The 12,442-nt window shown below is 46.2% G+C and overlaps 1 protein-coding gene across 14 annotated transcripts in view; it reads left to right on the forward strand.

Annotated features, from left to right (window-relative positions):
• TNK2 (tyrosine kinase non receptor 2) overlaps window positions 1-12,442 on the forward strand; it is a 430,040-nt gene that overhangs the window by 280,427 nt on the left and 137,171 nt on the right. For all 14 annotated transcript variants that reach the window (XM_085635987.1, XM_085635998.1, XM_085635989.1 and 11 more), the window contains 4 exons: window positions 100-170; window positions 4,752-4,958; window positions 6,574-6,726; window positions 10,404-10,681. In XM_085635987.1, the coding sequence (XP_085492113.1) occupies window positions 100-170; window positions 4,752-4,958; window positions 6,574-6,726; window positions 10,404-10,681 (709 nt within the window). The remainder of the gene's footprint in view (window positions 1-99; window positions 171-4,751; window positions 4,959-6,573; window positions 6,727-10,403; window positions 10,682-12,442) is intronic.

Genomic DNA, 12,442 nt, shown 5'->3' on the forward strand with positions numbered 1-12,442 from the left:
ACCTCTTGTCTCACATACCCCTTTTCCAGGCCCCTCTCCCCCTGGTGCTGTCGTTCCAGTCTTGTGCACACCCTTCTGACTGCCCTTGTCTCTTTTCAGGTCAGAGGCGGTTGTGGGAGGCCGTGAAGCGGCGGCGAGCAATGTGCAAGCGCAAGTCATGGATGAGTAAGGTAAGTCGCCGGATCTGGACCTTGGTCGCCCTTTCGTTCCTTACGACAATCCACCTTACCTCCCTTGGTGCCTCCCTGAGGGTGAGTGGTGCCAGCCTCTGCTGGAGAGGGCCCTCAGGTCCACCCTAAGCTAGAGAGCATGGCAGGGTGTGGACGTGTGAGGGCTTCTACGAGTGACCACACCGCGTTGACCTGTTGGAACGATGTTGCTGCCCCTCCACTGGGTGTTCCATCCCCCAGAAGCCTCTGGGCTCCAAAGTAACCTGATTCAGAGACCTTTAGCTCCGTGAAGTGCTTAATTTGTGATAAAACATAAGTGCCAGGGCCCCACCACACATTGCCCCTGCCAGCACTGCCGATCATCGTAACAACACAACTACTAACCATCGCACTCCTACAAGTGTGACAACCCGGGCTATGTCATGTCCCCAAAGCTATCTTGTATGACAGAGCAACACGGGGAAATACTCTGCATGCCTTTCCCACGTATTTTATACCCCACGTTTTTTTAGATCGCATATGCTTTTACAACGTATGCCTTTACCACGCATTGTTTATATCTATTTATATATATAAACAATGTATTTGTTTACCAACTTTCCATCCATGATTTCAGTCCAAAGTCTCTGACTCCGGCTTCTGCAACGAGCCGCTGGTGAGCGACTGGTAGCTATCTGCTTACCCGCAAGTATCTCTCCTGTGTGCGGCCCGGCCTACAAAATTAGAAGCTTTGGCTTGGTTTGAACCAATTAATGTAGGTTGACCAACATTCAAAAGTGTGTATTGGAGACATAAATGTGTGTATTTTCAAAACTAGCAATTTCCTAAATATATTTAAAGCTGATATTTGGGGAATAAATCGAATGGCGCTGGGAAGACTTATTACTAATTAATTTACGCACTACCAGGGCATTTTGCTAGTAGTCTGGAGGGTGGGGGGCTGCTTTCATAGCACGATGGCTGCCGTGGCCCAAACATACCCAGGTGTCCCTGCTTTAGTAACGGCACCCTGCAATCTGCGGCTCGTTTGAACATATTTGCGAGGGCTGATTTTGGATTCCTGTCCAGCCCTGGCCCCTAAATGATTCATGTAATAAAGTAAATCCACACCAGATGAAGATATGTGGTTAGAGGTATTTATTACAGCCTTAACCAACAGCCAGCATATCAACTGTCATCATAGAACCCTCACATGACAGAACCTCAGAACAAGCTGGTTCCATGCCTAGTGTTCTGGCATGGAGCCATGTTACATCATTACACTTCTTCCTCTTTACATTAGAACAAAAGTAACATGAGAACAATAAACACATTTGAACAACAAGAAAAAGAAGGTAGAAAGAACTACACAAAATCACGTAAATGCAAAGGAAACCTGCGTGTTCTGACACCCCTACAAGTACTATCAGACCTTACATCAATGTCTGAGGGAAAACGATAAGAAGTATCATCCCTCCTGTCGGCCACACCACACTCCCGAAAATGTGCTACACGACTATGATTCCAGATGCGACCATCCTCCGTCTTGACAGCATTTTTATTGAATGACTACATGCCGATAAAGAGGGAATACTCTGTTGGGGGTCCCAAATGATAATGACATCTTAATCGGGAAGATATGGAAAGGGACTGGCACAAATAAACCATGGGCTGAAACGGGCTGAGCCACGCCTCCACGCTCCGTGTTTTTGACTATATCACATGAGCTCAGGTAGACCGGTAAAGCAGTCTCTAAAAAGAACTAAAAATATCACTTTTAAGGCTGTGTGTTTGAATACTGACTAATACATTGAAAAAAGCCTGAAGCAGGGGAAATAAGAGATGCTTTCTATACATGAGGCAGTTATCTGACAAAAAATGTAATGTGAAATGTTAGACTGTACTTTTGAGATGTACAATAGTCCCTCGTGCAAAGCAATGCCATGGAGTCATGGGGGTGGCAAGATATACCAATCAGCCAATAGCATGTGGTGACAGAGACTCCTCTAGGTGGCGCCAAAGCCCACCCTATGTATAGTTTAAAGAAACAGTAACATCAGGTCATACAGTTTGTTGCGCTCTCAGGCCAGACCTAACACCGCGCTCCTCTTGAACGCTGTGTCTCGGACTTGTTCCCTTGAAGCGTGTTTTTCTTTCTTGTTTGCAGAAACTCGCAGCGAGCCATAGGTGGTCTGAGTTTGCCACAGACGCGGCTGCTGTGCAGGAATTTGGCCCTGAGATCAGTTCTCACACACAGGCTGCCTGCCAAGCTTCATGAAGAGTGCACAGTTTCCTCGGATGCTCTTTAAACAGTAACACATGCCTCGGACCTTGCAACAGCTGTTTGTGAAAAGAGCCCGCCAGATTACACGAGGACAGTTTGATTTTGCCAAAGCAATAAGCAGAAAGCTTAGATTTTGTGCTCTCTTTCTAAAGTTCATACCTCTGCTTTTCAAATATTGCAATTATTTTTTTCAAAAGTACCCCTATCAGACCAGAAATAGAAAGTGTTATTTTTCACAAACCCTTGAGCCCCTAAAATGTAATTTTAAAATAAGATGTAATTTAATCTTGTCAATTTTCTCTAATATGTGTACAATTTCACTGGTATTCGGGCGTTTATTTAAAAATGATGCACCAGTCGCATAGCAGACGTGTGCTGCTTGTTCAGGTAATACCGCTTTATTTTAATGCTTTATTTGTATGATTCAAAATATTGCTCTCAGTTGCCGAGGTAGAATTCTAGAGCGCTCTCACTGTCCAGGAATATTACTGCATTTTTTGTTAAAAATCAAAATAGATTTTACAATGTTAGTAGATCTGTATTACGGCTAAAACTTGGGTCGAGATTGTTTATAAAAAAAATTAAATAAAAGATGGCAGAACCCATAAACCAGACATGGGTGTTTTTAAAAGTCACTGTATTAGGAGCGTAACTGAGAATTTATGCAATGGAGGACGAAGACCCGAAATCCGTTTCTCTGGTTTGGCCTTGCCCAAAAATTGAAGCAAACACCAGGAGATGATGGACAGAGTGCTGTCATTTTTCAGCCTTTCACCCCCAGTCACAGATCTGGGTTAAATCCATCGTTCTTTATCTCACTTCGCCACCGCAGTTCAGACCTGGCAATTTGCAAATCATTCCTGACCCTGTGCCTCATGGGAACAGTCCAGTCCGAACTGCCAAGCCATGCCTTTCCTGGACCGGAAACAAGCTTCCTAGGACCGGTTTCTGGCATTTCAGCCGTCTTCAGCCAGGCTTTCTTGAATCCAGTAGCAAAGTGAACAAGGGACTCACGTCTGAGCATACCCTGCCAACTTATGGCAAACAAAGAGGTACAAAAGGGGGTGGTGATGGACGGAGCATCAGAACCAATCAAACACTCACACCCAGTCAACAGATCTGGGTTTGATCCATCACCGTTCTTTAGCCCACTCTGCCACCCCAGTTCAGACATGACCATATGCAAATCAGTCTTGACCCTGTGCCTCATGGGAACAGTCCAGCCCGAACTGCCAAGCCAGGTCTTCCCAGGACCGGAATCAAGCATCCTAGGACCGGTTTCTGGCTATCAGCCGTCATCAGCCAGGATAGCTTGACTCCAGTGGCAAAGTGAGCAAGGGACCCACGTCTGGGCATACCCTGCCAACTTAGGGCAAACAAAGCAAAACCAAAGGGGGTGATGCACAGAGTGTTGAACATTGCAAGCACTCACCCCCAGTCAACTGATCTGGGTTTAATCCATCACCGTTCTTTAGCCCACTCTGCCACCCCAGTTCAGACATGGCCATATGCAAATCAGTCTTGACCCTGTGCCTCATGGGAACAGTCCAGCCCGAACTGCCAAGCCATATCTTCCCTTGACCGGAAACAAGCTTCCTAGGACCGGTTTCTGGCATTTCAGCCGTCTTCAGCCAGGCTTGCTTGAATCCAGTGGCACAGTGAGCAAGGGACCCACATCTGGGCATACCCTGCCAGCTTAGGGCGAAAAGTGCTAGGCAAACAAATGGACGAAATGCTGAATAAATCATGCATTTACCCCCAGTCAAGAGATCTGGATTAAATCCATCGTTCTTTTGTTCACTGTGCCACCCTAGTTTAAGCCCTCAATGGATTTAACCCAGATCTGTGACTGGGGGTGGTTGTTTTTTGTTTTTTGCATTACGTCCATCATCTGTTCCTTTTTGGATTTGTCCTGTTTTCAAAGCCTGGTTGGATTTATAAAAACTTGCTGCCAAACTTTGTTATAAAAGCTTGCAGAATTCATTGGTGCGTCAGTAGTTTTAAGTTTTTTTAAAGTTGACTCAGTTACTATGCAGTGTCACTTTCTTTAGGTTTGCCAGACTTTTAAAATCCCCTCTTTGAGACTGAATGAGTGAGGTAGATACTCTTGGAATGGCACAATTCCTTCTGGATAGCGGGATGTTGCTTGGACATATGTAGAGGTAACACACACAGTGCTTCTGCTGGTGTGCCTCTTAGGGCAGGGGAAGAGGGTATTTTAATTTACAGTATCGAGTCCAACCTGAAAAGAGCCCATGTTTACTAGGCTCCTAACATGATTCATTGAATGACTTTCTGGACATGTTCTTCTGATACAGGTGTTCAGTGGCAAGCGTCCAGAGTCGGAGTTTCCACCCCCGCCACAGACCGCCTTCTGCAAAGCCTCCGCACCGCCGCCATCAGAGGGACAGCAGGCGCTGACGTGCCTGATCAGCGAAAAAGACCTGGCGCTCTTTGAGAAGCTCGGGGATGGCTCCTTCGGGGTCGTGAGGCGTGGGGAGTGGTGTACCCCATCTGGGAAGGAGGTGAGTAATAGTATTTCGTGGTGGCGACTGCTAGCGACTTCACCCTATCCGGGTGGTTTAGTCGTGTGTCGGTGGTGCAGACAGACAGTCTCTTTGCTTAGCATGTATGTTAATGTGCTCATATATGGCTACTCTGTAGTGCTGTTTGATTTTTTAAATTTTTTAACTAATTGGGCTCAGCCGCATGGTTGCTCATTTACTTCCCATGATTTAGCGTTTTGCTTTAAATGGAAGATGGCAGAATGGTGGTGAGAGCTGGTGGTGAGAGCTGGGGGTCAGTGTGCCGGGCTGTTCGGTGGTTGTTTTTAGGTTGGTGACATCTCGTGGTGCTTTTGTCGTTGTCTTGTGTATGGTGGGGGCCTAGCTCTATAGAGGGTTCACACCTATAGGGGTTCTTGGGGTCCCCCACCACCCTCATCTGGGCTGGAGGGGATAGGGCTCGGTGTCTTCCTGGGAGAGGGGTGGCTATGATGCTTCTTAAGCCCCTTGAAACAGTAGGATGACTCCAGCCCTGGTGCAAGCATTGTGTTGCAAACCTGCAGCAGTGCTTTTATGGGAGCTCTTTATTGACCTCTGCCCTTGGGTGGACAGGGTCTTCCTCACAGGGGCAGTGCCCTAGTTAATATACAGCACTTCAGTTCAGGAAAGGTCCTCTCACTGGTCTCTGTGGGAAGATATGGTCCTGCTTGTAGGAAAGGCAGCGTACCTCTGCATGGACAGGTTCCCCACCGGGCGACCACAAACTGATGACCTGGGCATTTAGTATGTGGCGTAATGCGAAAAAAATAGGCATCTTATATTGTGTTAAAATATTTCAATTGAAGTTTTCCCTAGTTTCACCTCAAACGAGGGTTTGACAAAGACATTGGCATGTGTGCTAACATGTTTTATGCATGGTAGAAGTTCTCGTGTGCAGTCCTATGCATGAAATTCAGTAGCGGAGATGAGTGACCGTCACCTGTATGGTAGGGTACAGCATGAAACATGGCCTCTTGAGCTTGAATGTACCATACTTGAGCAAAGGACTCTGTTTGGAAGGAATAGGTTTATATTTTTATGTTGGGTCATCATCCTCGGCCCTGCTGGAGCGTCTCATTGGGGGAGGTGAAGCCTGACGTTTGTGTATTTTAATACATGTTTTGGATTCTATTTGGCAAGGCAAGTGGTTTCTTTCATTGATTACTGTACCTCTCGTTTTGGGGTAAATGGGCCCCCTGTCTTTTTTAGATGTAGGAAATCAAGTTATTGTTTCTATATTGTCACTAATTTGAGGAGAGAAGGGAGTGTAGTGTTTCTTTTTTCTCTATGAGGGCATACCTCGCGTTCACCCCATCTGAAGTAGGCCGCAGTACCTTAAAGCTTATATAGCCCATCCCGAGGTCTTGCGCCTTTGCAGATGCGTGAACAGGTGCGACTCCTTGTAACACTGTCCCCATGATAGAAGTTATCCAGAAGTAACTACAAGGGGCCACTGGAAGAAAGCCCTCAGGTCAGACCGCTCATGGAGCAATAGCATATTGCTTTGTATTCGATCACAAAACCGGAGTTCCGTCATGGTATGTGGAAGCTGCAGCCCTGCGTCTGTTAATCTGTCCCTTCTTCCCACTCACTTTAGATCGACGTGGCTGTGAAGTGTCTGAAGTCGGACGTGCTGACCCAGCCGGACGCCCTAGACGACTTTATCTGCGAAGTCAATGCCATGCACTCCCTGGACCACATGAACCTCATCCGGCTCTACGGTGTCGTCCTCACACACCCCATGAAGATGGTGAGTAAGAGGAGGCAGGGACAGCTTGGTGTGACCTTACACGCCTCTATCGCCAGGTGGCGCTCGAGTCCCCGGGTATTAATAACATGTACAGGGCTTCTAAGTCTTCTCCGTGGCAGCCGACCTGTGACTTTACGCAAGTTCTCTTCATCACAATGGACATTGGTACTTCATATAAGTCAAGGTCAAGGATTTATATGTTCACACATATCCACACCATAATATATCACTTTTATTTCACTGTTTACTGAGGAAGAGCCATTGTATCTCAAGTGCTGTTGTCAAGTGTTTGCAGGAGGCATGTGCTGACTCTCCAATGGCTGCCTTGCACAGCTCCTTGGTACAAATGTCTGCAGACAGCCACGAATGCTGCCTTAGATGTGGTGGATTTAGTATGGACCACTTATAAAAGGGACCATTATTGTAAAAGATGACCAACATCTTCTGGTGAGTGGCACACAGGACTAGACCTTGTCTGCTGTGATCTTTGCAACCGTGGATGGCAACACATGTTGCGATCTGATTGTGAGGTTTCTTGAGTAAGGCTTAGAGCAGTGGTTCCTAACCTGTTGACTTCTGAGGACCTCTACTTAATCATTAATGAAATCCGAGGACCCCACTGAGTCATTATTGGAATCTGGGGAGCCCCACTGAGTCTATATTGGAATCTGGGGACCCCAGCCTGTGCAATTTTGATGATTTGAACCACAAAACGTACACAAAAATGCAGAAACAAGCATCACCAAACAAATACACAAATGAGGAAATGGGTTATTTAATTCACAAACAAACAAAAACAAATCTACATTTAAATTTTCATGGGACGGTTGGAGCTTTTCTGAATTCAACCGAGGCCGCTTGCCGTTCATACTGTGTTCTGCTTGATGCACTTGCGCTGCTTCCACAAATCGATACTAACTTAATTTTTAGCCTCCAATTTCAAATTCCTTCATATTTACCGATCGTTATAACGTTTCCAATTTTCAATCAATTTTTTTTACATACACTTAAGTAATCTGGTAGTATTATTTCATTTTCTAAGCATTTGTAGACCCCGTGAGTAGGTGTCGCAGACCACAGGTTAAGAACCACTGCTTTAGTGAATTCAATATGAAGTCTGGAAAATGTTTTCATGATACATGTGAAAGTAGAAGAGGTACTTTAGATGAGGTTAGAGGCATTTTCCTGTAGAAAATAAAAATAAAATGCAAGAGTAAAAAACAGAGAGAGCTTGCAGTTCGCCAAGTTATCCTGTGGACTTAATACCTATTGCAAAGTCATATTCTTAATTAGGAACTTTAAATCACAGGTGCACTTGGTCTTATAAAGAGGTTTTTGCCCACCAGGCTTAAACATAACACATGACAGAATGCTGTACATCTGGTTTCCAAAGAGGTTGAAACGCCTCTACTCGTGCAGCGATACCTGCCGGGAGGGCACTAATCTGTAGTGTTTCTTTAACCCCATAATTAAGTTGATATTGCAGTCTTCTCTGTTGGCTTCCAGTGAAGTGCAAGGTTATATTTAAAACTATATATTACGCTCAAAGCCTGCTGGCTAAAAGGCCTCGGTATTTAAAAATACCTGGCTCCAGGTTATAATACAAGCAGAAACGTATGGTCGGCCTCATTCGTTACGATCCAACATCCACCTTCAGAAGACCGGTATGAGGGCAGGTATGCAGGGGTCCCACACCCCAGGCTCTGGAACATTTAGTCTACAGTTCAGTGATTTATGAAATTATCTTTAATCCAGGAAATGCCTCAAAACAGCGTTATTCGGGTGAGCTCTTGATAAGTACTGTCCCCATCCACGAGTCACACTGAAGTATACAAAACAGTGATCGATGGAATGCTTGAAATAATCTCAGCCGCTGGTAATTACTCGGTCCGCATCCCAGTCCATCGTTATTTTGCACACCATGCCCCCTCAGTTTGGACCCGGCCATATACAAATCAGTCTTGACCTAGTCCTCATGGGAAAGTCCAGCCTGAAATGCCAAGCCAGGTCCTTCCTGAATCGGGATACAAGCAACTCGGGACCGGTTTCGCCCTAGATATGGGCTCAACTGGCAAGTACAGGTTGATTCCAGTGACACAGTCAGCACGGGACCCACGTCTGGGCATACCCATGCCACTTGGGGCTGGACATAAAACACACAATAGGTGATGGGAGGCTGCTTGCAATAAGTCGAACCACTGGCAAGAGCTCGGGGTAGCACCCCAACCCAAAATTCTTTTACTCACCATTCCACCTCAGTTTTGACCCAGCCTTAAGCAAATCAGTCTTGACCCTGTGCCCCATGGGAACAGTCCAGCCCAAACTGCCAAGCCAGGTCCTCCAGAACTGCAACCTAGACCAGGTGTCACGCTACTTAAGGCACATCAGCCGGATACAGCTTGGTTCCAATTACGGTGTGCACCGGACCCACGTCTGGGCATCCCCATACCACTGAGGGCGACACACTAAAGTATACGAAAAAGTGATCGATGTAATGCTTGAAATAAACTGAGCCACTGGTAAATACTCGGACTGCATCCCAGTCCATCGTTATTTTTCCCACCGTGGCTCCTTCATCCAGTAGTTCAGCTGAAGAACGTCTGACGTGACTTGTTGCTCCCTTATCTCTAAATTCTTTGATTCGCTTAACGCTCTGAATGGCCATGGTGACCGGGAGTGCTGGAAAAAAAAGCTTCAATAAATATGGCTTCTAACTTGAAAGCCTGGTGAAATTAGATATGAAAGTGGCAACACCTCGTGGGATGCTCCAATACTTAGGCAGCAACTTATCTTTGACAGATTTAGATGGGTTAAAACATGTTTGAGGAGCCATGATTCAGGTTTTCAGTGGAAGGGGTGGGGAATCATTTTCCGTTTCTGCAGCCGGCATAACATTTCCAGAGAAAGGTGAGATTACGGACCCGCCCAGAGCCAAGAGATCCAAGTGCCAGAAATCTTAGGCCGATGATGGAGCCCTGAGAGTCAGGAACATTCATAGATACAGATAAAGTACACGTTCATAAAGAAAGAGTCTCCTGCCAACCTAAGGTGCACATTCGTGCACTTGAGCCACAGTTTGTGGCACCCTTTCAGGTTCTCTCTCGTCTGGAAAAAAAGGGTCAAAGAGTGAAGAATGCCCTAGGGTTGTCATGGCACAGGTTCAGAAATATATGGGAATGACACATGTCAGTATTTCTTGGTTCAGATGAAGGTAATTCTATTACCACACCAGAGACACTGGTAAATGAAGATTCAGGGTATGCCAGTAATACAGGTAAAACAGGGTAAGGTTTATTCTCTGGGTAGGGGTCTCGGGTTACAGGTAAAGATGGTAGTAAGGAAGCGGGAAGGCCCCACTGGGAGCAGCATCCTTGCTGCTCAGCACACGCACTCAAACTGATACTCACTCAAACCATGCACACATCATCATTGTATTACCTTACAGTCACAATGGCTGAACAGCAGGGGACATAGAACTAAGGAAAGTATGTATGGCAAAGACATGAAGATACCACAGAAACATTAAGTTGTCATCCTCTCTGTGAGACGACAAGAGAACTAACAGATTTTCTAGAGCGAATAAGCCTTTGTTATTGTATTCACCTGTTAGTTACCGGATACGTCCATCCATCCCTGGAGTTAGGTTCTTTTAAGCATCCCTCTATTCTATCCCCTAGGTAACGGAGCTTGCCCCTCTTGGCTCCCTCCTGGACCGACTGCGGAAGAACCAGAACTACTTCCTCATCTCCACCCTCTGCCACTACGCCATCCAGATCGCCAACGGGATGGCCTACCTGGAGTCCAAGCGGTTCATCCACCGAGACTTGGCTGCCCGCAACATCCTGCTGGCTGCCAACGACCTGGTGAAGATCGGCGACTTCGGTCTGATGAGGGCGCTGCCGAAGAACGACGACCACTACGTCATGCAAGAGCACCGCAAAGTCCCCTTCGCATGGTGAGGCTCACATTTTCTTTCAGTGGATTATCTGCCTCACTTGCATGATCTAACTCTTGTTAGATTTAAAATACACCGCTGCTGTAGTTTTTATGTATAGAACCAGTGCCTGCTTTCCAAGGCCTTATTTCATGCTGAATTAATAGAGGCAGAGGAAGAGGTATTTTTTTGTCTACCTGGAGCTAAAAAGCCCTCGTTCTGCGATTATGCTCTCGCTTTTTTTGCCTTTTGGGTGCCGCCATCTTTGCATCTTAGCCCACCTGCCTTTCTAGTGTTTTTGTCTTCTTATACTTATTCCTAGGTAGATAATTACAAAGTCCTCTCTTTCTTCAGACCTCCAAAACCTTTCAAGATCTCATGTGGGTAAACTAAAGTATACAAAAAAGTGATGGATGGAATGCTTAAATTTATCTTAGCCACTGGTAATTACTCAGGGCCGCATCCCAGTCTATCGTTATTCTGCACACCATGCCACATCAGTGTGGATCCAGCCATATGCAAATCAGTCTTGACCCTACCCCAATCGGAATAGTCCAGACCGAACTGCCAAGCCAGGTCCTCCGTAAACCGTAACATAAGCAAACCTGGACTGGTGTCACCCTACTTAGGCCTCTTCAGCCAGGCATAGCTTGGTTCCAGTGACCCAGTGTGCATGGAAGCTCTGTCTGGGCATACCCGTCCATCTTAGAGTGACACACTAAAGTATATTAAAAAGTGATGGATGGCATAATCTCAGCCACTGTGAAATTATTTGTGGTGGCATCCATTCCATCATTTTTTTACACCTTGCCACCTCAGTTTGGACACCGCTATATGCATATCAGTTTCTACCGTGTTGTAATAGGAGCAGCCCAGCCTGAACTGCCAGGCCAGGTCCTCCCTGAACCAGAACACATCAACCCAAGACTCTTTTCACCCTAGTTAGAGCTCATCAGCCAGGTATAGCTTGGTTCCAGTGACACAGTGTGCACGGGACCCAGATCTGAACATACCCGTCTCACTTAGGGTGACACACTAAAGGATGCAAACAAGTGATGGTTTAAATAAATGTATTTATCTCAGCAACTGCAAATTACTCTGGCTGCATCCAAGTCCATTGTTATTTTCCACACCACGCCACCTCAGTTTGGACCCAGCCATATGCAAATCAGTCTGACCCTTCTCCAACGGCAACAGTCCAGCCCAGCCGGCCAGGCCCTCACTGAACCAGAACACAAGCAACCTCGGACTGGTTTCACCCTAGTTAGGGCTGCTCAGCCAGCAATAGCTTGGTTCCAGTGACAGTGTGCCTAGGACCCACGTCTGGGCATTCCCATCCCTCTCACAGCGATACACTAAAGTATAAAAAATGTGATGGATGGAATACTTTGATTAATCTCAGCCCCATGTGATTTCTCAGGCCGCATTCCAGTCCATCGTTATTTGGCGCACCATACCACTTCAGTTTGGAACCAGTGATATGCATATTGTCTGCGATCACTTCAATAATTCAAGCATTCCATCCATCACTTCTTTTGTGTACTTTACTCATGTTGGTAAAGGCCCCCTGCTGCTTTTCTTACCCACTGCCCGTTATTATGCTCCGGTGCGCTCTCCCTTATGGAATAATGCCAACCAGTGCATGTTTTGAGACCTCCAAGGAAGGGAGCTCTGCGGGGCAACTCCTTTACCAGTATATCAAAAAGTAGTTGTTGTGTTGGAGACCCTGTAGAAACTATGAATGACAGAACTTCATTAGTGGCACCCTTCTGTTTAAGAGGT

The sequence above is a fragment of the Triturus cristatus genome, chromosome 11 (assembly GCF_964204655.1).
Source record: "Triturus cristatus chromosome 11, aTriCri1.1, whole genome shotgun sequence".
NCBI lineage: Eukaryota > Metazoa > Chordata > Amphibia > Caudata > Salamandridae > Triturus > Triturus cristatus.